The sequence below is a fragment of the Bos taurus genome, chromosome 20 (genome assembly GCF_002263795.3).
Source record: "Bos taurus isolate L1 Dominette 01449 registration number 42190680 breed Hereford chromosome 20, ARS-UCD2.0, whole genome shotgun sequence".
Lineage (NCBI taxonomy): Eukaryota > Metazoa > Chordata > Mammalia > Artiodactyla > Bovidae > Bos > Bos taurus.
Genome location: NC_037347.1, coordinates 33,475,981 through 33,499,676, shown reverse-complemented (window position 1 = coordinate 33,499,676; position 23,696 = coordinate 33,475,981). Strand labels below are relative to the sequence as shown.

The 23,696-nt window shown below is 40.7% G+C and overlaps 1 protein-coding gene across 7 annotated transcripts in view; it reads right to left on the bottom strand.

The window, feature by feature from the left end:
* MROH2B (maestro heat like repeat family member 2B) overlaps window positions 1–23,696 on the bottom strand; it is a 73,446-nt gene that overhangs the window by 15,292 nt on the left and 34,458 nt on the right. For 6 of the 7 annotated variants that reach the window (XR_009491961.1, XR_009491960.1, XM_024981485.2 and 3 more), the window contains 11 exons: window positions 22,692–22,799; window positions 21,988–22,140; window positions 18,337–18,363; window positions 16,689–16,808; window positions 16,386–16,465; window positions 11,225–11,360; window positions 11,028–11,123; window positions 7,785–7,874; window positions 7,257–7,377; window positions 2,768–2,865; window positions 131–283 (listed from right to left, as the gene is read on the bottom strand). Coding sequence is in view for 5 of the 7 variants with exons in the window: in XM_024981485.2 (XP_024837253.1) it covers window positions 131–283; window positions 2,768–2,865; window positions 7,257–7,377; window positions 7,785–7,874; window positions 11,028–11,123; window positions 11,225–11,360; window positions 16,386–16,465; window positions 16,689–16,808; window positions 18,337–18,363; window positions 21,988–22,140; window positions 22,692–22,799 (1,182 nt within the window). In the remaining 2 variants the exon portion in view is untranslated. The remainder of the gene's footprint in view (window positions 1–130; window positions 284–2,767; window positions 2,866–7,256; window positions 7,378–7,784; window positions 7,875–11,027; window positions 11,124–11,224; window positions 11,361–16,385; window positions 16,466–16,688; window positions 16,809–18,336; window positions 18,364–21,987; window positions 22,141–22,691; window positions 22,800–23,696) is intronic. The other variant, XM_024981487.2, reaches the window with a different exon arrangement.

The following is a 23,696-nucleotide window of genomic DNA, read 5'->3' as shown; positions in this document are numbered from 1 at the left end:
TCCTGCGGCTGTGTATACTCTTGCCTGTGACTCATCAGAGGACCAACTGAGGAGTGATGACCTGCTTCTGGTACTGGCCTTTCAGAAGTGCTAGAATTGTGCTCAGTTGTCAGACTGGCTGTCAGTTCACCTGGTCTTCCAGAGTAGCTCCCTGCTCCTTCAGGGCAGTGATCATCCAGACGCCACAGGCCTTTGTACATGGGGGGTTGAGGCTCTCCAGACCATCCAGGGTTTCCTCCAGGAACACGAGCATTTCTTCACTGGGGATGAGTTTACTGACAATCTGAGAAAGGACCCAGAAAGACTCATGTCACCAACCCCTCCTTCATATCTGGACCCAGAAAGACTCATGTCACCAACCCCTCACATCATATCTGGACCCAGAAAGACTCATGTCACCAACCCCTCACTTCATATCTGGACCCAGAAAGACTCACATAACCAAGCCCCTCACTTCCTATCTGGACACCCAAAACGTGCTGTCCTTTGTTTTAGGATATTAGAAACCACTGGGCTTTCCAAAGAGTTAGCGTATGATTGAGGCCATAGAAACTAGAGAAAATACTAAAATAGGACATAGACATGGCCTTTCAGTCTAAGTAAAACTTTCTTGAAGTTGCTTTCTAAAAATCATTTCGTATTTATTAAATTCTAGGTCTGCCAAGGCAATTTCCTCTCCAAACCTGAATTTACAACATGCCTCATAATGGAAAAATAATGCATACATGGCAATTTAAATGTTGTCAAGTACTTTCATATACATTTCATCTATCATAGAAATGTCTTGTGTCTGCCAAAGAGTAGCTAGGAGCTAGGCTTGAGGATTCAGGAAATCTGTCACATGTACTAAGTGCCTGGCTAAATAGCCTGTGCCTCACAGCATCCAAATGGAGGGTGAATTAAGATGAACCCTGTCTTTTGCTTTTGTGTGTTTCAATATTGAGTAGTCAATAAAAAGGTCAAGAAAATAAGACTTTGTAATTTTGGTCTCTCGACAATAATTATATAGAATGTTTGATTGTATATGCCTCTGTGTATGTGCGAAAGAAAAGGCAAGCAGGGTAGGTGAAAAGTTAGCAGTCTGAATAAATTCCAGAAGCATTATCTGGGGCTTTAACCAAACAAGAAGGTCATGGTTTTGAGTTTGTGGGTATGAAAACATTCCTATTCACAACTGAATTCCCTCTGTATTAAATGGCCCAGTGATGTGTGGTAGAACAATCTTTGAGAGGACATGAATTCTTTTTCATGAGTAGCTGCCTGTCCTAGCTGGATTCTGAGTTACCATGGCTCCAAGATCAAGGCCTAGACCCATGTGTCTGTTCTTTGGAGCACCAAATGTCTGCCTGGGTCCAAGCTCAACAGTTATGTGTTTTTTTCTTTCTCATATTGGGATGATATTGGTTTAGGAATAATTGAAGGAAGGGAACTCATGTTTTTGACACTTATCACGCATCAGACACTGTCTTAGGCATCGGACCTGTTTTCCCTCCCTGTGCCCCCATGAGTTTCTCTCCTGTATACTCATCACTTTCTTGTCGCTGCTGCCGCCTCCTTAGTCCAAGCCACCTGAGCTCGCACATGGATTCTTACAGTTTCCTCCAAACTGACCTCACTAGTTTCACTCTTGCCAGCTTATAGTCTAGTTTCAACATGGCAGCCAGGTGACCCTTCAGAAATAGAGTTGTATCACATTCTTCCTCATAGAACCACCGCTACCCCATAAGGAGATTTTGCAAGTTAGGAAAAATGCTTTGTTCTCAAGAAAGTTCCCTTCTCTCTGTTATTGTCATAATGACCAATTTTGTTGTTTACCGCCCTCAGTGGGTAATTACCATAGTACACATAGAAATGCATAATGTCTGCATTAGGAACAATATTGTCTCATACAAGTTGTACATTTCACACCTGCCACATTGTATGTAGTGGTTTTGACTCTTCTGTTCAAACCCCTCTGCTGGTTTTTGATTTTTATTGGAGTGAAACCAAGGCTCTTAATAAGGCTTGGAAGGCACTTCAATCTGCTCTGGGCTATCTCTTGGATCTCAGGACCCACTTCGTTCTCCACCTCAGGGCCTTTGCACATACTGTTTCCCCCTTTGCCTGGAATGTTCTTTCCAGATATCTTTGTGGTTCTCTCTTTCAGAGTTGTGATCCCAGGGGATCTGCACCCACCTTACTCTTTATTCCCCTCCTTGACTTTGTGTTTCTCACTTATCACTACCTGACATCATATTTATTTGGCTGCTCCATCCACTAGGACGTGAACTCAATGAGGGCAGGCATTTCTATCCTAAGACCCTGGAAAATAGTCTGGCATGTGGTAGATGCACAGGGCACATGAGGTGAATGAATAAGTGACTGAATAAATGAATGAATTGATTGACCAATTCTCATAGCAGCTCTGAGAGGGAGGTTATGCATTTTTTTAAGATGAGGAAATGGATCACATAGTGCACGCACTTCAAGGGGTGCACACAGAATACATCTGATGGACTCAATGCCCTGTTTCTCTCATTTTACCCTACTGCCTCCTTCACCTGGAGAGGACTGCATGGTTCCCTAGGTTTCCCAGAGTTTGAAATGAGATTAGCAGGGGTTGCTTATATACGTGGACCCAGATTTAATGAATGGACAAAGTCTTTTATTTTGCTAGAATGGCTAGACTGTTTGCCCTCCTTGGTAGAGGTGCGTACACAGCTGACTCATTTGAAAATCAACCCAGAATCATCCTTATGTCCCTTGATCAGTCCTCCATATCTATTACCTTTGCTATTTTGGAGGAAATCTTGATCTGGACCTGCACATCATCACATTGCAGCCCTTCCTGCAAATCCTGTAGTCTTTCCACTTCCAGGTGAACACCTGCAATCAACAAAGGGTGACATGGGAGTTCAAAGAGCTGATAGGGGTTGAGAGGCTGTCTATATTTTAATGTGACACTAATTCAGCTGCTGGATGCCTTTCACAAACGCACGAAAGCCTCTCTGATGAGCATAAGAGCAAACACTGACTGAGGAGTTTCGGCATGCTAAAAGCATGCTAAATACTCTGATCTCATTTATTACTCCTAGAGATCATCTGAGGTTATTTGCAGTTGAGAAAACTGACACAGAGAGATGTAAAGTCATTTGGCCAGGTCATGCAGGGGGTGAAAATGGAAGGTTGGAACTTGAACCCTGGTCTGACACCACTGCCCAGGCTCTTACTACTCTACTCTACTGCTGGCTCTGTTGGAGTTCTATTCTGCAGTCAACTTCTGTTGAGGGGATTGGTAAGGTAACCATTGTAATCATTGAAATTGTGTGATTGTTGATAGTGAAAGTGAAGTCACTCAGTCGTGTCCGACTCTTAGCAACCCCATGGACTGCAGCCTACCAGGCTCCTCCGTCCATGGGATTTTCCAGGCAAGAGTATCGGAGTGGGTTGCCATTGCCTTCTCCGATAGTGACTTGTAAATGCAGACCTCAATGGTGATGATTTTCTGTTTGCTGTCTGGAGTTAGTAATTGGTGGAAACTCACACCTGAATCACTCTCTGGGAGGTAGCTTAGCCTCCTGGGCAGAGGACCTGGGCTCAAAGTCCAGCTTCACTGCCTTCAATTGTCCAAGCAACTGGTAAATTTCTCAACCTCTGATCTATTATCCGCATTAACAACGGACTGAACAACATCCACAAATATTAAGTGGGCATTTAATTCAGTAAAACACTAGTTACTTGTATCCAGTACATATTTAATTTAATGATCATATTCTTTCTCTCTCTCTCTCTCTACCATGTTTATTTGATCAAACAGGAAAAAGAGTTAATGAAAAATGAATATGGGATTACCTGCTAACAAAGAATATTTAAGAACTGGAACTTTGCATGTTTCAAGAAAATAAAAGGACCTAAAGGGAGAAATATAGATCTGATCACCTGAAGAACTATGGACAGAGGTTCCTAACATTGTACAGGAGACAGTGATCAAAACCACCTCCAAGAAAAAGAAATGCAAAAAGGCTAAATGGTTATCTGGGAGGCCTTAAAATAGTTGAGAAAAGAAGAGAAGCAAAAGGCAAATGAGAAAAGGAAAGATATAACTATCTGAATTCAGAGTTCCAAAGAATAGCAAGGAGAGATAAGAAAGTCTTCTTAAGTGAACAATGCAGAGAAATAGAAAACAATAGGATGGGGAAGACTAAAGATCTCTTTAAGGAAATTAGAGATACCAAGGGAACATTTCATGCAAAGATGGGCTCAATAAAGGACAGAAATGGCATGGACCTAACAGAAGCAGAAGATATTACAAGAGGTGGCAAGAATACACAGAAGAACTATACAAAAAAGATCTTCATGACTGAATAACCACGATGGTGTGATCATTCACTTAGAGCCAGACATCTTGGAGTGTGAAGTCAAGTGGGCCTTAGGAAGCATCATTATGAACAAACCTAGTAGAGATGACAGAATCCCAGTTGACCTATTTCAAATTCCAAAAGATGATGCTGTGAAAGTGCTGCACTCAAGGTGCCAGCAAATTTGGAAAACTCAGCAGTGCCCACAGGACTGGAAATGATCAGTTTTCATTCCAATCTCAAAGAAAAGCAATGCCAAAGAATGTTCAAACTACCACACAATTGCACTCATCTCACATGCTAGCAAAGTAATGCTCAAAATTCTCCAAGCTAGGCTTCAACAGTACACGAATCAAGAAGTTCCAGATGTTCAAGCTGGATTTAGAAAAAAACAGAGGAATCAGAGACAAATTGCCAACATCTGTTGGATCACAGAAAAAGCAAGAGAATTCCAGAAAAACATCTAGTGCTTCATTGACTATGCCAAAGCCTTTGACTGTATGGATCACCACAAACTGTGAAAAATTCTTAAAGAGATGGGAATACCAGACCACTCAACTTGCCTCCTGAGAAGCCTGTGTATGCAGGTCAAGAAGCAACAGTTAGAACTGGACATGGAACAACAGACTTGTTCAAAATTGGGAAATCAGTACATCAAGGCTGTATATTGTCACCCTGCTTATTTAGCTTATATGCAGAGTACATCATGGGAAATCCTGGGCTGGATGAAGCACAAGCTGGAATCAAGATTGCTGGGAGAAATATCAATAACATCAGATATGCAGATGACATTATCCTTATGGCAGAAAGCAAAGAGGAACTAAAGAGCCTCTTGATGAAAGTGAAAGAGGAGAATGAAAAAGCTGGCTTAAAACTCAACATTCAAAAAATGAAGATCATGGCATCTGGTCCCCTTACTTCATGGCAAATAGATGGGGAAACAATAGAAACAGTCAGAGACTTTATTTTCTTGGGCTCCAAAATCACTGCAGATGGTGACTGCAGCCATGATAGTAAAAGACACTTGCTCCTTGGAAGAAAAGCTGTGAAAAATCTAGATAGCATATTAAAAAATAGACATTACTTTGCCAACAATGGTCCATATAGTGAAAACCATGGTTTTTCCAGTAGTCATGTATGGATATGAGAGTTGGAACATAAAGAAGACTGATCATTGAAAAAGTGATGCTTTTGAACTGTGGTGTCGGAGAAGACTCTTGAGAATCCCTTGGACTGCAAAGAGATCAAGCCAGTCAATCCTAAAGGAAATCAGTCCTGAATATTCACTGGAAGGACAGATGCTGAAGCTGAAGCTCCAATAATTTGGCCACCTGATGCAAAGAACTGACTCAATGGAAAAGACCCTGGTGCTGGGAAAGATTGAAGGCAGGAGGAGAAGGGGATGACAGAGGACGAGATGGTTGGATGATATCACCAACTCAATAGAGTTTGAGCAAGCTCTAGGAAATGATGAAAGACAGGGAAGCCTGGCATGCTGTAGGCCATGGGGTTGCAAAGAGTTGGACATCAACAACAACAACAACAAATAAAGACCAGGCAGAAGAATAATAGAATCCCTTTCTTCCTATGAGGTCCTTTTGTGGTACATTTCTTGTCTTATTAGAATGGTCCTTTAATTCTCACCCCTTTAATTCATTTTTTTTCTTGCTTTGATAAAATCATACACCCTTCATGAATTCTCTTCCCAAATCCCAAGGGACTGTCAGATCTATTCAGGTTCTGCTGAATAGTTTTTCCCTATTGACTGACTCTATCATCTGCCCTCAACCAAATTCCACCTGTCTTTCACACACTTTTAGCATGCAAATTTAGAATTGTTATATCTCTGTGTCCCAGCACCAGAACAGTGTCTGACACACAAAAAGGCACTCAAATACTTCCCTAGGGGCTTCCTTTGTACCTCGTTGGTGAAGAATCTACCTGCAATGCAGGACACCTGGGTTCGATTCCTGGATTGGGAAGATCCCCTGGAGAAGGGTTAGGCTACCCACTCCAGCATTCTTGCCTGGAGACTTCCTTGGACAGAGGAGCCTGGCAGGCTACAGTCCATGGGGTCGAAAGAGTCAGACACAACTTAGTGGCTAAACCACCTCTTTCACCTTCATCAAGAGGCTTAGTTCCTCTTCGCTCTCTGCTATCAGGGTAGTGTCATCTGTATATCTGAGGTTATTAATATTTCTCCAGGCAATCTAGACTCTTAATTCTACATCTAAAAGAATGAAGAGTCTAGTGTAGGCATGAGCAGCAGCAAGCTGGCTGGGGGATCCTGGCTGCAACTGGTCTGGAGGGAACTGTACACAAGGCAGGTCCCACCTCGGCAAAACATTTGCTGATTTAACCTGGATTTAATCTAAAGGAAGCCCTGAGTGTTGGTTTCAGCCTGATACTGAGGTTTTAAAATTCCTTCTGTTTCCTGACATTTATAGGCATTTACACATTCTGGCAGAGCAGGCAGAGGTCCTGCTATGCAAGCTACAAAAGTCTCCACAAAGTTCTCTCTCTTAGAGAACTCTGAAATTCACTTAGCACCAGGATAATAGTATGATTTCCTCTGAAAGAAAACTGTGTGGTAGAAAAAGCTTTGCTAATATGCCCAATTGGTGTGTGGTTTAAATCAGACACTCTGAAAACATTTCACCTGCTTTAATGGATCTTTATGATGCTTTGCTGCTATTATCTTTATTTAAAAAAAAAAAAAACAAAAAGCAGAGCCACTGAGGAAAAAGGATCTAAGAGAGAGAGATAAATTGTGTGACATAACTCAGAAATGACTGAACTAGGGGAGGAGAAAGAAGGAGAGAGAGGAAGGAGAGAGACAGAGATATACAAAGAGAAAAGCTGAGAAAAATGAAAACAGGTATCTTCTCTGCATCTGTGGGTTTCTCATCCTTCCCTCACCTTTTATAGAGAACAGACCAATAGCCGAACTAGCAGCCGCCTGGCGGATGGAGGGCAGGGTGTCACAGGAGTGAGGAGCCAGGAGGCCAAGGAGTGAGCCGATCTTAAAATTCTCTGGTGCCTGCAGGATAAAGGAGGATCCCGAGGTGATGGGGTGGCTTGATGATGTTTCAGGATAGTCCCAACACTGGATATTAAGTCCTTCTTTCCTCCGTGCAGGTCCTTAGAATAAAATGGAATCTCGGACTTTCCAAGCGGACAGGCAAGCAAAGACAAATGAATCGCTTCACTCCCCGCCTCCAAATCTCCCCCTCCCCCCGCGCCCCCCCACCCCCACCCCGCAACCCCTCAGCCAGCTCCTGCTTGTACTCACAGTGATGAGGGATGGGGCAGACCTCAGGGTGGCTCTCTGAAAAAAACTCCGCCTGGACTGGAGATCCTTCACATGGGAGTTTTGGATTCCAGTGGCCTCCGAAGTCCTTGCTGTTAGCAGGCAATGACATCCACCCATTCTAGGGGCTTACTCACCTCGACATCATTTGTCAGAACTTTTGCGGTGATCTGGAAGGCTCTTTCTCTTTCCCAGTCTTTTTGTGAGACAAGCCACATTCGGAGAAGCTGTTGGTCAAAGAGTAAAAGTGCTTTCCTTCAGTTCAGTTCAGTTCAGTCTCTCAGTCGTGTCCGACTCTTTGCGACCCCATGAACTGCAGCAAGCCAGGTCTCCCTGTCCATCACCAACTCATGGAGTTCACTCAAACTCACATCCATCGAGTCAGTGATGCCATCCAGCCATCTCATCCTGTGTCGTTCACTTTTCCTCCTGCCCTCAATCTTTCCCAGCATCAGGGTCTTTTCAAATGAGTCAGCATCAGGCGGCCAAAGTATTGGAGTTTCAGCTTCAACATCAGTCCTTCCAATGAACACTCAGAACTGATCTCCTTTAGGATGGACTGGTTTGATCTCCTTGGAGTCCAAGGGACTCTCAAGAGTCTTCTCCAACACCACAGTTCAAAAGCATCAATTCTTCGGTGTTCAACTTTCTTCACAGTCCAACTCTCACATCCATACATGATCACTGGAAAAACCATAGCCTTGACTAAATGGACCTTTGTTAGCAAAGTAGTGTCTCTGCTTTTTAATGTGCAGTCTAGGTTGGTCATAACTTTTCTTCCAAGGAGCAAGTGTCTTTTAATTTCATGGCTGCAGTCACCATCTACAGTGACTTTGGAGCCCCCCAAAATAAAGTCTGCCACTGTTTCCCCATCTATTTGCCATGAAGTGATGGGACCGGATGCCATGATCTTCGTTTTCTGAATATTGAGCTTTAAGCCAACGTTTTCACTCTCCTCTTTCACTTTCATCAAGAGGCTCTTTAGTTCCTCTTCACTTTCTGCCATAAGGGTGGTGTCATCTGCATATCTGAGGTTATTGATATTTCTCCTGGCAATCTTGATTCCAGCTTGTGCTTCCTCCAGCCCAGTAGAGGAAGTTAAATAAGCAGGGTGACAATATACAGCCTTGACGTACTCCTTTTCCTATTGGAACCAGTCTATCGTTCCACGTCCAGTTCTAACTGTTGCTTCCTGACCTGCATACAGGTTTCTCAAGAGGCAGGTCAGAGGCTGGTCTGGTATTCCCATCTCTTTCAGAATTTTCCACAGTTTCTTGTGATCCACACAGTCAAAGGCTTTGGCATAGTCAATAAAACAGAAATAGATGTTTTTCTGGAACTCTCCTGCTTTTTCAATGATCCAGCAATGTTGGCAATTTGATCTCTGGTTCCTCTGCCTTTTCTAAAACCAGCTTGAACATCTGAAAGTTCACGTATTGCTGAAGCTTGGCTTGGAGAATTTTGAGCATTACTTTACTAGCGTGTGAGATGAGTGCATTTGTGCAGTAGTTTGAGCATTCTTTGGCATTGCCTTTCTTTGGGATTGGAATGAAAACTGACCTTTTCCAGTCCTGTGGCCACTGCTGAGTTTTCCAAATTTGCTGACACATTGAGTGCAGCACTTTCATAGCATCATCTTTTAGGATGTGAAGTAGCTCAACTGGGATTCCATCACCTCCACTAGCTTTGTTTGTAGTGATGCTTCTAAGGCCCACTTGACTTCACATTCCAGGATGTCTGTCTCTAGATGAGTGATCACACCATTGTGATTATCTGGGTCATGAAGATCTTTTTGTACAGTTCTTCTGTGTATTCTTGCCACCTCTTCTTAATATCTTCTGCTTCTGTTAGGTCCATACCATTTCTGTCCTTTATTGAGCCCATCTTTGTATGAAATGTTCCCTTGATATCTCTAATTTTCTTGATGAGATCTCTAGTCTTTCGCATTCTATGTTTTCCTCTATTTCTTAGCATTGATCACTTAGGAAGGCTTTCTTATCTCTCCTTGCTATTCTTTGGAACTCTGCATTCAAATCTTTCCTTTTCTCCTTTGCTTTTTGCTTCTCTTCTTTTCACAGCTATTTGTAAGGCCTCCCCAGACAGCCATTTTGGTTTTTTTCATTTCTTTTTCTTGGGGATGTTCTTGATCCCTGTCTTCTGTACTATGTCATGAACCTCTGTCCATAGTTCTTCAGGCACTCTGTCTATCTGATCTAGTCTCTTAAATCTATTTCTCACTTCCACTGTATAATCGTAAAGGAGTTGATTTAGGTCATACCTGAACGGTTTAGTGGTTTTCCCTACTTTCTTCAATTTAAGTCTGAATTTGTCAATAAGGAGTTCATGATCTGAGCCACAGTCAGCTCTCAGTCTTATTTTTGCTGACTGTATTGAGCTTCTCCGTCTTTGGCTGCAAAGAATATAATCAATCTGATTTTGGGGTTGGCCATCTGGTGATGCCCATGTGTAGGGTTTTCTCTTGTGTTGTTGGAAGAGGGTGTTTGCTATAACCAATGCATTCTCTTGGCAAAACTCTATTAGCGTTTGCCCTGTTTCATTCTGTACTCCAAGGCCAAATTTTCCTGTTACTCCAGGTGTTTCTTGACTTCCTACTTTTGCATTCCAGTCCCTTATAATGAAAAGGACATCTTTTTTGGGTGTTAGTTCTAAAAGGTCTTGTAGGTCTTCATAGAACCATTCAACTTCAGCTTCTTCAGTGTTACTTGTGAGGGCATAGACTTGGATTACCGTGATATTGAATGGTTTGCCTTGGAAATGAACAGAGATCATTCTTTCATTTTTGATATTGCACCAAAGTACTGCATGTTGGACTCTTTTGTTGACTATGATGGCTACTGCATTTCTTCTAAGGGATTCCTGTCCACAGTAGTAGATATAATGGTCATCTGAGTTAAATTCACCCATTCCAGTCCATTTTAGTTCTCTGATTCCTAGAACGTTGATGTTCACTCTTGCCATCTTCTGTTTGACCACTTCCAATTTGCCTTGATTCATGGACCTAACATTCCAGGTTCCCATGCAATACTGCTCTTTACAGCATTGGACCTTGCTTCTATCAACAGTCACATCCAGAAGTGGGTGTTGTTTTTGCTTTGGCTCCATCCCTTCATTCTTTCTGAAGTTATTTCTCCACTGATCTCCAGTAGCATATTCTTTCATATTTATCCATTCTCATTCTCTTGCTCTCACTCTGCCTCTTCTGGAATAGGGTGCTGGCCTCCCCACAAACACTGTGTAAGTGGGCTGGCTCTGTGGTGTTGCTGGGGGGCTACGTGGGTCAGGCTAGATGAGTCCCCAGGAGGAGGCAGAGTTTGGAGGGTGACCTGGAGCACAGGTTAGGATCCATGGGACCTACTCACATTGAACATTTCTTGGCAGTCCTCTGCTTTCATGTTATCCCACATCATGGTCCTCAGCAGCTTTCCGAGAGCATCCATGGATCGTTCGTAGAGAAACTGAAATGAAGTGAGTGACAGTGAAGCTGAGAGCACGCGTTCATTCAAGTTCATTCATTCTACCCGGTTCTTCACCCTCCTCCGGCCTCGCCCCCACATACTTGGATGTGCTCCTTGTCTTTGTCCGTCTCGCCCTCATTTCTGAGTTTTTCCAAGGGTGGAAGGGGCAGCAGCCTCCGAATATTCTCCTCAAGAATATTAAGATGGTCATTCAGTGAGAGTTGAGGTTTCAATTTACTGAAATGAGAACCACGTGGAGAAGTGGATATTATATCGCCAAACAACACACATCTCAGTTGAGTTCCAGAGAACTGAGGATCTGAAGGGGCTTGAAGGGGTCAGATGCATTTCTGATGGAAATGCAATGTTGAAGGAGATGGTAACAGGAGTAGAGAAAGATTGGGGACATAAAACCAGACTGTAAGTCTAACTTATTACAGTGATAAACAAACCATCACTTGCTTGGCATTACTTAATCCTTTATTGTATGATCTAACATTTATCTACTTGTTTTCTTCAGCACTCAAGTTATGTGTGTATGTGTGTGTGAGTGACTGAGAGAGAGAAGAGAGATTCTAAGTTTGGAACAGTGAGTTTTATTGATGTCATATGTCCTTTCATGTCATGTGTCATCCCTGATGGCTCAGTCTGGCAAGAATCCGCCTGCAATGCCAGAGACAAAGGGTTGATCCCTGGGTGGGGAAGATCTCCTGGAGAAGGAAAGAGCAACCCACTCCACTATTCTTGCATGGGAAATCCCATGGACAGAGGAGTCTTGTGGGCTACTCCCCATGAAGTTGCAAGAATGGAACACAACTTAGTGACTAAACACCACCTATAAACACAGAGTAAATGACACTGGAACCTTCCTTTTCCTTTCTCACTATCTGACATATAGTATAGACATGAGGATATAAAGAAACCTGGATATAGCTTAGGAACATGTAAGTATTCAGTAAATATGAAAACCTCCATTTGTTATTAGATAAATGTAAGCTAAGACAATACAACACCACTTGTCTGCAACAAAATTAGCAAAAAAATAAAAAATGATGACACTGTCAGAGAAGGGTGAAACTGGTTCTCTTACAGGGCTTCCCTTGTAGCTCAGCTGGTAAAGAATCTGCTTAAGACCTGGGTTTGATCCCTGGTTTGGGAAGATCCTGTGGAGAAGGGAAAGGCTACCCACTCCAGTATTCCAGCCTGGAGAATTCCATGGTCTATAGTCCATGGGGTTGCAAAGAGTCTGACATGACTGATAGATTTTCACTTTCACTTGCACAGAGGAGTAAAAGTCAATAAAGCTGTGACAGCTTTATTGAATGTTAAATGTGTTGATATATAGTGTGCAATCTTCTCATCCTTATTGTCTGGCTGGCTATTTAAAAATATCAACTTATTGAGGCATAATTTATGCACAACAAGCTGCATCCATTTAAAGTGTGCAATCAAATAAATTCCACACTCATGAAACTACCACTATAAGCAATACAGAACATTGCTATCAGTCCCCAGTTTTTCCTGATGCATCTTTGCAATTCATCTATTCCTCCACCTTGGTCCAAGGTAACCACTGATTTGCTTTCTGTCATTAGTCTTCAAGGTCTACAAATGTCCTGTCTATATGAGGGAAGCTGTTAGCTACATGTGGCTATTGAACTCTTGAGTTGTTGCTAGTTTGATTTAAAATACACTGTAATTGTAAAACACACCGGATTTTGAAGATGTGGTATGAAAATCATGTAAGTCATCTTATTAATTCTTTATTTTAAATACATGTTGAAGTAGTATACTGAATATATTAGATTAAAATAATTATTAAAATTAATTTAATGTTTCTTTTTTACATATTTAATAGTGGCTACTAGAAAATTTTAAACAATAAATGTGACCTGTATTATTTCTACTCAACAATGCTGTTCTGGAACCTGGTTAAGTCTTAATTCATCTTCAAGATTTCTTTGCACTTTCTTGAAACCTCTCTTATCTTTATAAATATGGGAACTTGTGCCTTTCCCTTATTTTGCTTCTTACTGAATTTTAGAAAAACTATGTGGATGTGTTTTGAATTCATTTCTCTTTGTTGGCTAAAACTCCTTCAGAGAAAGGTCATATTTTGTTTAACATTGTCCTTTTAGAACCTAGCTCAATGTCTGATACATAGATGCAACTCAATAATATTTATTGAACCAAATTGTCAGCTTTTATAATTAGATGTTCAAAGAACATTTTTTTTTGCATGAGGATGTTCATCAAAGTATTACTTACAGGTTTTAAAACAAGAAATAGTTAAATGTAGCAATAGGAGGTTGATTAATAATTGAAGGTAATAATATGAGGCATATCTATGCATCAAGATATCAGGCAGTGATTAAAATAGTTGTTACCTCAACATAATAAAGGCCATATATGAAAACCGTATAAGCTAACATCATGCTTAATGGTGAAAGACTGAAAACTTACCCTCTAAGATCAGGAACAAGACAAAGATGCTACTTCTATTTAACATAATACTGCAAGTCCCAGCCAGAGCAATAGATAAGAAAAATAAATAAAAGCCATCCAGATTGGAAAAGTAAAGTAAAATTATCTCTGTTTGCAGATGACATGATCTTATATATAGAGAATCCTAAAACATCTACAAAAATATTATAACTAATAAACAAATTCTTCAAAGTTGCAGAATACAAAATCAGCACACAAAAATCACTTCCATTTTTATACACTTAAAACAATGAACCATCAAAAAAGTTAGCAATTCCATTTATAATAGCATCAAAAGAATAAAATACTTAGAAATAAACTTAACCAAGAAAGTGAAAGGCTTGTACACCAAAAAACCACAAAATGATGCTGAAGGAAGTTAAGAAGACACAACTGAAGGGAAAGGTGTTTCATATTTAAATTGCAATACTTATGATTGTTAAGATGTCCCTCTAAAGCAGTCTGCAGATTTAATGCAATCCCTATCAGAATCCCAATGATACTTTTTGCAGAAATAGAAAAATCTATCCTAAAATTCACATGGAATCTCAAGGGACCTCAAATACCCAAAACTATTTTGAAAAAGAACAAAGTTGGGGATCTCACACTTTTTGGTTTCAAAACTTGTTACAAAACCACTGTAATCAAAACAGTATAGTGCTGGCATAAACAAACAGACACACAAACCAGTGGAATACAATAGAGGGGCCAGAAATAAACTCTCGTGCATATGGTGAAATGATTTTCAACAAGTGCCAAGACCGTTCAGAGGGGAATAATGTTGCATTTGGCCATGATTACTTGGATATGACACTAAAAGTACAAACAGTGAAAGTACAAATGGACAAATGGACCTACGTCAAAATTAAAAATTTCTGTTCATGAAGGACACAAAGGATAGAGTAAAAAGACAGCCTATGGAATGAGAGAAAATATTTGCAAGTCATATATGTGATAAGGGGTTAATAACCTTATCTAGAGTAGAAAGAATACGAAAAGTATAAAAATATAAAGAACTACAACTCAACAAAAAAAAAGAGAAAGAACTGAGAAAAATGGACAAAGGATCGAATATTTTTCTCAAGAAGATATGCAAACAGGCAATAAGCCTATAAAAAGATGCTCAAAGTCATTAATCATTACTGAAAGGCAACTCAATGCTACAGTGGGACACCATCCTACACCCATTAGAATGGCTACTGTAAAAACAAACAAACAAAAATCAGAAAGTGACGGCAAGGATATGGGAAACTTAGGACACTTGTGTGCTGTTGGTGAACATAAAACAGTGCCCTGCTATAAAGATCAGTGTGGTGGCTCCTCAAAAGATCAAAAACAAGCTTGCCATCTGATCCAACAGGCTGACTCATGAGTATATGCCCAAAATAAATAAAAGTGGGGTCTGGAAGAAATATGTATGTACCTATGTTCATAGCAGCATTATTTACAGTAGCCAAAATGTGAAAACCCTCCAACAGATGAGTGTCCAATAGAGGAATGGATTAACCAAGTATACTATACACATCAAACAGAATATTGCTCTGCCTTCAAAAGGAATGAAATTCTGATACACCCTACAACATGGATGGATCTTGAGGACATTATTCTAAGGAAAATAGGTCAGGCATCAAAAGGCAAATACTAGATGGTGCTAGTGACATGAGCTACCTAAAGCATAAAATTCACAGAGACAGAATATAGAGTGGTATCAGCCAGGGCTGATGGAAGGAGGAAATGAAGAGTTGATTAATGGGTATAGTGCTTCCATTTCTGGAGATTGGTTACACAATCATGTAAAAGTACTTAGCACTACTGAACTGTACACTTAAAGACAGCTAAGGTGATAAACATGTATATTTTACCACAATAAAAAATTAATGAAAAATGAATTATGTTTGTGAAGAATTGGTCATAACATGGGAATATATAAGATGAGGGAAAAAAAACAGGATAAAAATTATATGCAGAGCAGAATCTCAGCTCTGTAATCAACATGGACAATTAGGAATAAAGAATTGAAGAAAATATACCAAAATTTTGATAATAGGGTAGGGTTAGGTGTGATTTTTAAAGACTTTCTGCAGTTTCCAAGTTTTAACAGTGAACTTCTATTTCTTTTACTGCAGGGGAAAAGATTATTTTAAAAATGTGCTTAAAATTATCATTTTCTTCAGGCATAGTGCTGCTAACCAAACCTGAGTGTGATTAAGGCTTTCATAAGTTTTTAATGGGAAGATTAAAATTTGCCTATAGGCCAAGAGAAATTATTTTTGCACAGAAATTTCAGTCCTCATATATCAATAAATCTGACTTTTATAAGCAGCTTGCTAGTCCCTGTCAGTCATCAAATGATCAGGCTTTCAGTCAATTCTGTCACTTTGGAAAAAGAAAAAGCTCCCATTTGAAATAACCTATTGATGAATTGGGCTTCCCAGGTGGCACTAGTGGTAAAAGAACCCACCTGCCAATGCAGGAGACGTAAGAGACGTGGGTTTGATCCCTGGGTTGGGAAGATACCTTGAAGGAGGGCATGGCAACCCACTCCAGTGTTCTTGCCTGGAGAATCCCAGGGACAGGGGAGCCTGGTGGGCTGCCGTCTATGGGGTCACACAGAGTCAGACACGACTGAAGCAACTTAGGTAACATGCACGCATTGATGAACGGTGTCCTTTTTGTGATGGTGCACTAGAGTCTGCACTTATCAATGGCAGTTGATCAGAATGAGTATATGCGGAGGAAATTTTTTTTTTCAATGAGAAGAAACAAAAAATTCTCTACCTGAGGTATCTGATGGCAATTAAGGCTTTCCACCGAATAGGGCTGGCCAAGGAATCCAGAGGTTCATCCCTGATGAAGTCCTGCAACACAGACAAGGCGGTGAACCGTCTCAGGGAGGACTAGGGGAGTTTCTAGATGCACTGAGGTGGAAGCCTCATTGGACTGTTGGGTGCCCTCAGGCAGAACCATGGCAAAATTCTGTTCTTAGGGATTGGCAAGTTTTACCCACTTAAAAAAAAAAGACAACTTGCTCTCTTGGTAATTAACTTCTCAGGATCTTGCCCATGTCCTTTGCACACTCACCAGCATGTAACCTAGCAGCACCTCCTTGTAGGAGAACTTGAACGTCTCATCCTCAGCATCCTGGACAGCAATACCAATCTCTGTGATACTTCTGGTAAAACTCATCTGCAGATCCATGTCCTAAAGGAAAATGACTCACAGTGCAAGCCAGAGTCTTAGGCACTGAACCTGGTTCTACAAATGTTTGACCTACGGTTGAAATATGTGCCCAGACAGCAGTGGCACCGTGCTTCTTCTGCCATTTTCACCTTAGTCTCAGATCCAAGTTGCAGGGTTTCTTAACCCCGACCTCTGCCATGGACTGCAGATTCTCTAGAACAGTGGTTTTCAAACATTTCTGACCAGAATCAAAATAGGAAACAGTTTACAAATCCATCTGGTACTTACATGAACTATATATATATATATATATGTGTGTGTGTGTGTGTGTATATATATATATATAAAATGCATGTATAATGTGGTGTTGGAGAAGACTCTCGAGAGTCCCTTGGACTGCAAGGAGACCCAACCAGTCAATCCTAAAGGAAATCAGTTCTGAATGTTCATTGGAAGGACTGATGCTAAAGCTGAAGCTCCAGTACTTTGGCACCTGATACGAAAAACTGACTCAATGGAAAAAACCCTGGTGCTGGGAAAGATTGAAGGCAGGAGGAGAAGGGGATGACAGAGGATGAGATGGTTGGATGGCATCACCGATGCGATGGACATGAGTTTGAGTAAGCTCCGGGAGTTGGTGATGGACAGGGAAGCCTGGTGTGCTGCAGTCCATGGGGTCGCAAAGAGTTGGACATGACTGAGTGGCTGAACTGAACATGTATATAATACATGATGTATTATGTATACATATATATATGTATATAATACATGATGTATTATATATAATATATATTATATAATATATAATTATATATATAGATATATAAAACCATGATTTATCAACCTGCCTGCAACTTGGATCTGAGACTAAGGTGAAAATGCCAAAAGAAGCACAGTGTCATTGCTGTCTGGGCACATATTTCAACCATAGGTCAATATAATATATATTATGTATATAATATATATATATATATAAAATACAACTGAAATAAAAGTTTTGTGATACTTAATGCTATATATAGTCATTTTTCTTTCTATTTTTTACATTATGAAAGTATGATAACACATTTATAGGAGACTTGGAAAATACAGAACACAGTTACATACAGTTTCACCATATATCACAATTATTTTTTAAGTAGAAAAATTATGATTTTTAGTTGGAGTTTCAATATCAAACTCTCAAAAATTATCTTTTATTCCTCTTTTATTTTATTACAAAAAGTTACTGGTTGTGATTTATTAGATATATTAAATTGATTTCCTGATCTACTGGTGGGTCACAACTCACAGTTCTAAGAACACTGTTCTGGTTTACAGGTAACTTTCAAACCACCTAGAACCAAATACAGTTCCTTGTTCTGTCTTAAATTAGGCTTGGGAATCCTGACTTCAGAATTGGATTAATTAGTTAAAATTTGGGATTCTTTCCTGTGGAATCAAATCAAGAGAACATTTATGCTTACTGTACTTTCAGGGAGCATAATTTGTATTCAGATATATTTATACTCAAACACAGGTATTCAGGTATATCAAATATATCACCTACCTTGTTCGCCACAGACATGCCCAGAACCTGAAAAAAATCAGAAGGAAAGGCAGATACTAGAGCAGCAGTCAGAGTTCTTTCACCCCAACCAAAGAACCACGCATCAACCTGAAGGACAACAGTGAGGCAGGGTGTTCAGCTTTTCCAAGTGGTGGGGGCTGTTCCCTCCCTCCCTCAGTTTCAAAGGGACACCTGTGTATTGGTGGATTCTTTGCCATGGATGAATCATGACTAAGCTACAAAAGGCAGCACAAAGATTTCAAGCCTTTGGATTTCAGGCTTCTCATTTTAAAAAGGCTCTATCAGACCTTGGTAAGAAAAAGGGCACAAAAGCTCTTGGAAGAAAGAGCAATGAAAACTTATAAAATGAAAGTTAATGTAGCAGCTGATTTTGGAACTGAGATATAGTCAGTTCTCTGACAATGCCTGTGTTGAAAATGCAAATTTGTTACAATGAAATTGATGTATGAGGGGATACTTTTAGCGTATTCTGAATTTTGAGTTTGCTTATGTGCAGTTTTGTCTATGAGGGCAAAAAGGTGAACCAGATGAACTGAGCCTGAGGAAGACTTGCACATACACCACAGACATCATCAGCTGCCTCTGTTTACTGTGTGTGATGAGCTGCTCTCACCCAAATCCGGCATTACAGCTGTCTGTCGGATTTCAGATATCCCTCCTTCCCACCACCGTTTCATAATAGCTCATAAATTGTGCAGTTGAATTCAGGGGTTTTTTAAGGAAAATTTCCATCATTTTTTAGTAGTATTTATCTACTTACTGTTTTTAAAATTACTTTTGAAAATTAAATTCTTGTTGTTTTTTTTTAAACTGTATCATTGATGGGGTTGTTGAATATTGTACCACTCATCCCATTTCCCCCATAATCCCTGTGGTTTTTCCTGTATTCTCTTGTGCAAAAGTTGCATTTTAGCAGAATTGACTTACCTTAAAGTGTAGTGATCCTTATCTAAAACATCTTTATCTCCTTTCTATTTTATTGTTACCAAAACTTTCCTCAGTGATGGACTTAATAGTAATATAAAATACCTTCTTAAACTATGTTTTCAGTTCTCATCATTATTTATCAAATTTCCGGTGTGTAGCATCAGATTCACATTTAGAATCTGTCTAAAATGACAGATTCAGTGATCCATCCCTGAAGACTGATTCATTGTTGTTGTTCAGTCACTAAGTCATGTCCAACTCTTTGCGACCCCATGGACTACAGCACGCCAGGCTTCCTGTCCTACACCATCTCCTGGAGTTTGCTCAAATTCTTGTCCATTGAGTCCATGATGCTCTCTAACCATCTCATCCTCTGCTGCCTCCTCCTTTTGCCTTCATCTTTCCCAACAACAGGGTCCTGGCCAATGAGTTGGCTCTTCGCATCAGGTGACCAAAGTATTGGAGCTTCAGTTTCAGAATCTGTCCTTCTAATGAACATTCAGGACTGATTTCCTTTATGACTGACTGGTTTGATATCCTGCAGTCCAAAGGACTCTCAAGAGTCTTCTCCAATACCATAGTTCAAAAGCATCAATTCTTTGGTGCTCAGCTTTCTTTATGGTCCAACTCTCACATCCATACATGACTACTGGAAAAACCATATCTTTGACTAGACGTACCTTTGTTGGCAAAGTAATGTCTCTGCTTTTTAATATGCTGTCTAGGTTGGTCATAGATTTTCTTCCAAGGAGCAAATGTCTTTTAATTTCATGGCTACAGTCACCATCTGCAGTGATTTTGGAGCCCAAGAAAAGAAAGTCTCACTGTTTCCATTGTTTTCCCATCTATTTGCCATGAAGTAATGGGACCAGATGCCATGATCTTGAATGTTGAGTTTTAAGCCAGCTTTTTCATTCTCCTCTTTCATTTTCATCAAGAGGCTCTTTAGTTTTTCTTCACTTTCTGCCATAAGGGTGATGTCATCTGCGTATCTGAGGTTATTGATATTTTCTTGGGAATCTTGATTCCAGCTTGTGCTTCATCCAGCCTGGCATTTCAGATGATGTACTCTGTATATAAGTTAAATAAGCAGGGTGACAATATACAGCCTTGATTTACTCCTTTTCAAGTTTGGAACCAGTATGTTGTTCCATGTCCAGTTCTAATGGTTTCTTGTTGACCTGCAAACAGATTTCTCAGGAGGCACGTCAGGTGGTCTGGTATTCCCATGTCTTGAAGAACTTTCCACAATTTGTTGTGATCCACACAGTCAAAGGCTTTGGGATAGTCAATAAAGCAAAAGTAGATGTTTCTCTGGAATTGTCTTGCTTTCTCTATGATCCAACAGATCTGGCAATTTGATCTCTGGTTCCTCTGCCTTTTTGAATCCAGCTTGAACATCTGGAAGTTCTTGGTTCACATACGGTTGATGCCTGGCTTGGAGAATTTTGAGCATTACTTTGCTAGCATGTGAGATGAGTGCAGTTGTGTGGTAGTTTGAACATTCTTTGGCATTGCCTTTCTTTGGGATTGGAATGAAAACTGACATTTTCCAGTACTGTGGCCACTGCTAAGTTTTCCAAATTTGCTGGCATATTGAGTGCAGAACTGTCACAGCATCATCTTTTAGGATTTGAAATAGCTCAACTGGAATTCCATCACCTCCACTAGCTTTGTTCATAGTGATGCTTCCTAAGGCCCACTTGACTTTTCATTCCAGGATGTCTGGCTCTAAGTGAGTGATAACACCATCCTGGTTATCTGGGTCATGAGGATCTTTTTTGTATAGTTCTTCTGTGTATTCTTACCACCTCTTCTTAATATCTTCAGCTTCTGTTAGTTCATACCATTTCTGTCCTTTATTGAGCCCATCTTTGCAAGAAATGTTCCCTTGATATCTCTAATTTTCTTGAAGACATCTCTAGTCTTTCCCTTTCTATTGTTTTCCTCTATTTCTTTACATTGATCACTTAGGAAGGCTTTCTTATCTCTCCTTGTTATTCTTTGGAACTCTGCCCAGGATCTTACAAAAGAAACAAATCACTCAACTCCATTTCATAATCAAAATTTCTCTTCCCATATATTCTCACTTTGCAGACAAAGGTCCATATAGTCAAAGCTATGGTTTTTCTACTAGTCATGTACAGATGTGAGAGTTGGACCATAAAGAAAGCTGAGAGCTGAAGAATTGCTGCTTTGTATCTGTGGTGCTGGAGAAGACTCTTGAGAGTCCCTTGGACTGCAGGATATCACACCAGTCAATCATAAAGAAAATCGGTCCTGAATGTTCATTGGAAGGACTGGTGCTGAAGCTGAAGCCCCAATACTTTGGTCACCTGCTGAGAAGAGCCGACTCATTGGAAAAGACCCTGATGCTGGGAAAGACTGAGGGCAAGAGGAGAAGGGGACAACAGAGGATGAGATGGTTGGATAACATCATTGACTCAGTGCATATGAGTTTGAGCAAATTCTGGGAGATGGTGAAGGACAGGGAAGCCTTGCCTGCTGCAGTTCATGGGGTAGCAAAGAGTGGGACATGACTGAGTGATTGAGCAACAACAATATGTTCTCATCTTCCAAATGCACCAGATCCTATCTTCCCTTTGGTCTGTATCCTTTGAGGATGATTTTGAAGAGCTGAGCCCCTGTAATGTTTGGGAACCCCAGTCTTGGAAATTGAAGTAGCCCCGTGTTGGCTATTACCCGAGAGCACTGGCCGTAGAGAAATAGGACTTGAGATACAATGTCCTGATCAAGCCTGGTTAGGAGTTGACTCTTAGGTGCATGGAGGGCCACGGCTCCATAGATTACCATGACGTCAGTTTTGCTCAGGCTCTTTTTCCCAGAGAAAATACCCTGAAGAGGAGAAAAGAGAGACATGAAAAATATGGCTGAAGGAGTTTCTTTTCCTCTCATGATTTTTCCTAATCCTATGGGCCACTATGGGAGTTAAGAAATGGGACTGGGATTATTAAAATGAGTCTGAAGCTGATATGCTTGCTGATATAAATTTCAACACCCAGAATGGTGTGGTGGATCTACCAGGCTTTAATAGAGGTACTTGAGAGAGGGCTTGCATTCATTTTACTCATTCTTCCTCTTCTTTAGGGGAAGCAGTATATGCAATGGAAACTGTCCATGAGGCCTGAGGAGCCAGAAGAGGGATAAAACTAGACACCCACAGAGCTCCTCAGGTCCTCCCAGGTCAGTATGAGTGACAGGAAGTGGAGGAGACTTGTTATCTAGCTGGTCATTCTACAGGGCTTGGGCTCAGATGGTTCCAACCGGGAATAAAGACCGAGGATGGGAGCAAGTATGATATGGAGAAAGGATGTCCACGGATGGAGTCAGTGTCACTCGCCTTTGCAATGACCAAGGGGTTTGGAGGAGAAGGATATTCTTTTTACCTTACATCGATTCATGAAAAACTTTTCCCGATCTTGGAATGTTTTAAGAACTTTTAAGACAACTTCAAAGTGTTTCTCAGCACAGTATCCTAAGATAGATGTTATTCCCTAAAATCAGAAAAGACAGGGCATTTTGATGCATCAGGAACTCTAGGTGCTGGAGGTATAGGAGTCAACAGAACACACCAAACTCCTCATCCTCTTGAGTGTAAAACCAGGGGAAGTCACAAGGAAGTGACATAAAGTGAATACGCAAATCCAGTAAGCCTATAAATATATAGTATGTCAAATGGTGATAAGTGCTGTAAGAAAAGAAGAAAAAAGTGTAGCTTCTATAAGTTCGGGGAGTTGGCAATACAAATAGAGTAGCCAGACAAGTTGTCAATAAAAGGGTGACATGGAGAAGAGCCCCGAAATAAGCAAGAGAGTGAGCTAATGGACTTCCTGGAAATGAAAGTTCCAAACAGAGAGAGTATGTGCTAAGGTCCTGAGGTCCACCAAGGAGGACAGATGGAACAAAGAAGTAAAAGATGAGGTCAGAGAGAAAGTGGGGGTTGGTCTGAGTAAGGTCTCTTAGGCCACACTCAATACTTTGGATTTTTAATCTTAGACCAGTGGGAAGCAAGTGGAGGTTTTCTTGAGCTGGAGTTGACTATCATTTCTACAGGATCACTCTCCTTCTGAAACTTTACCTTGAAAAGTGTAAGTGTTAGTTGCTTAGTCCTGTCTAACTCTGTGACCCCATGGACTATAGCCCTTCAGGTTCCTCTGTCCATGTGATTCCCCAGGCAAGAATACTGGAGTGGGCTTCCATTCCATTCTCCAGGGGATCTTCCTGACCCAGGGATTGGACCCAGCTCTCCTGCATTGCAGGCAGATGTTTTACTGTCTGAGCCACCAGGGAAGCCCAAGGTTAACTTCACCCTTAGGTGATTAAAATGTTGAAAGCTCCTGTTTCACACTCTGTGTTCATATTTCCCCCTTGCCCACATTCTTTCCACCTCA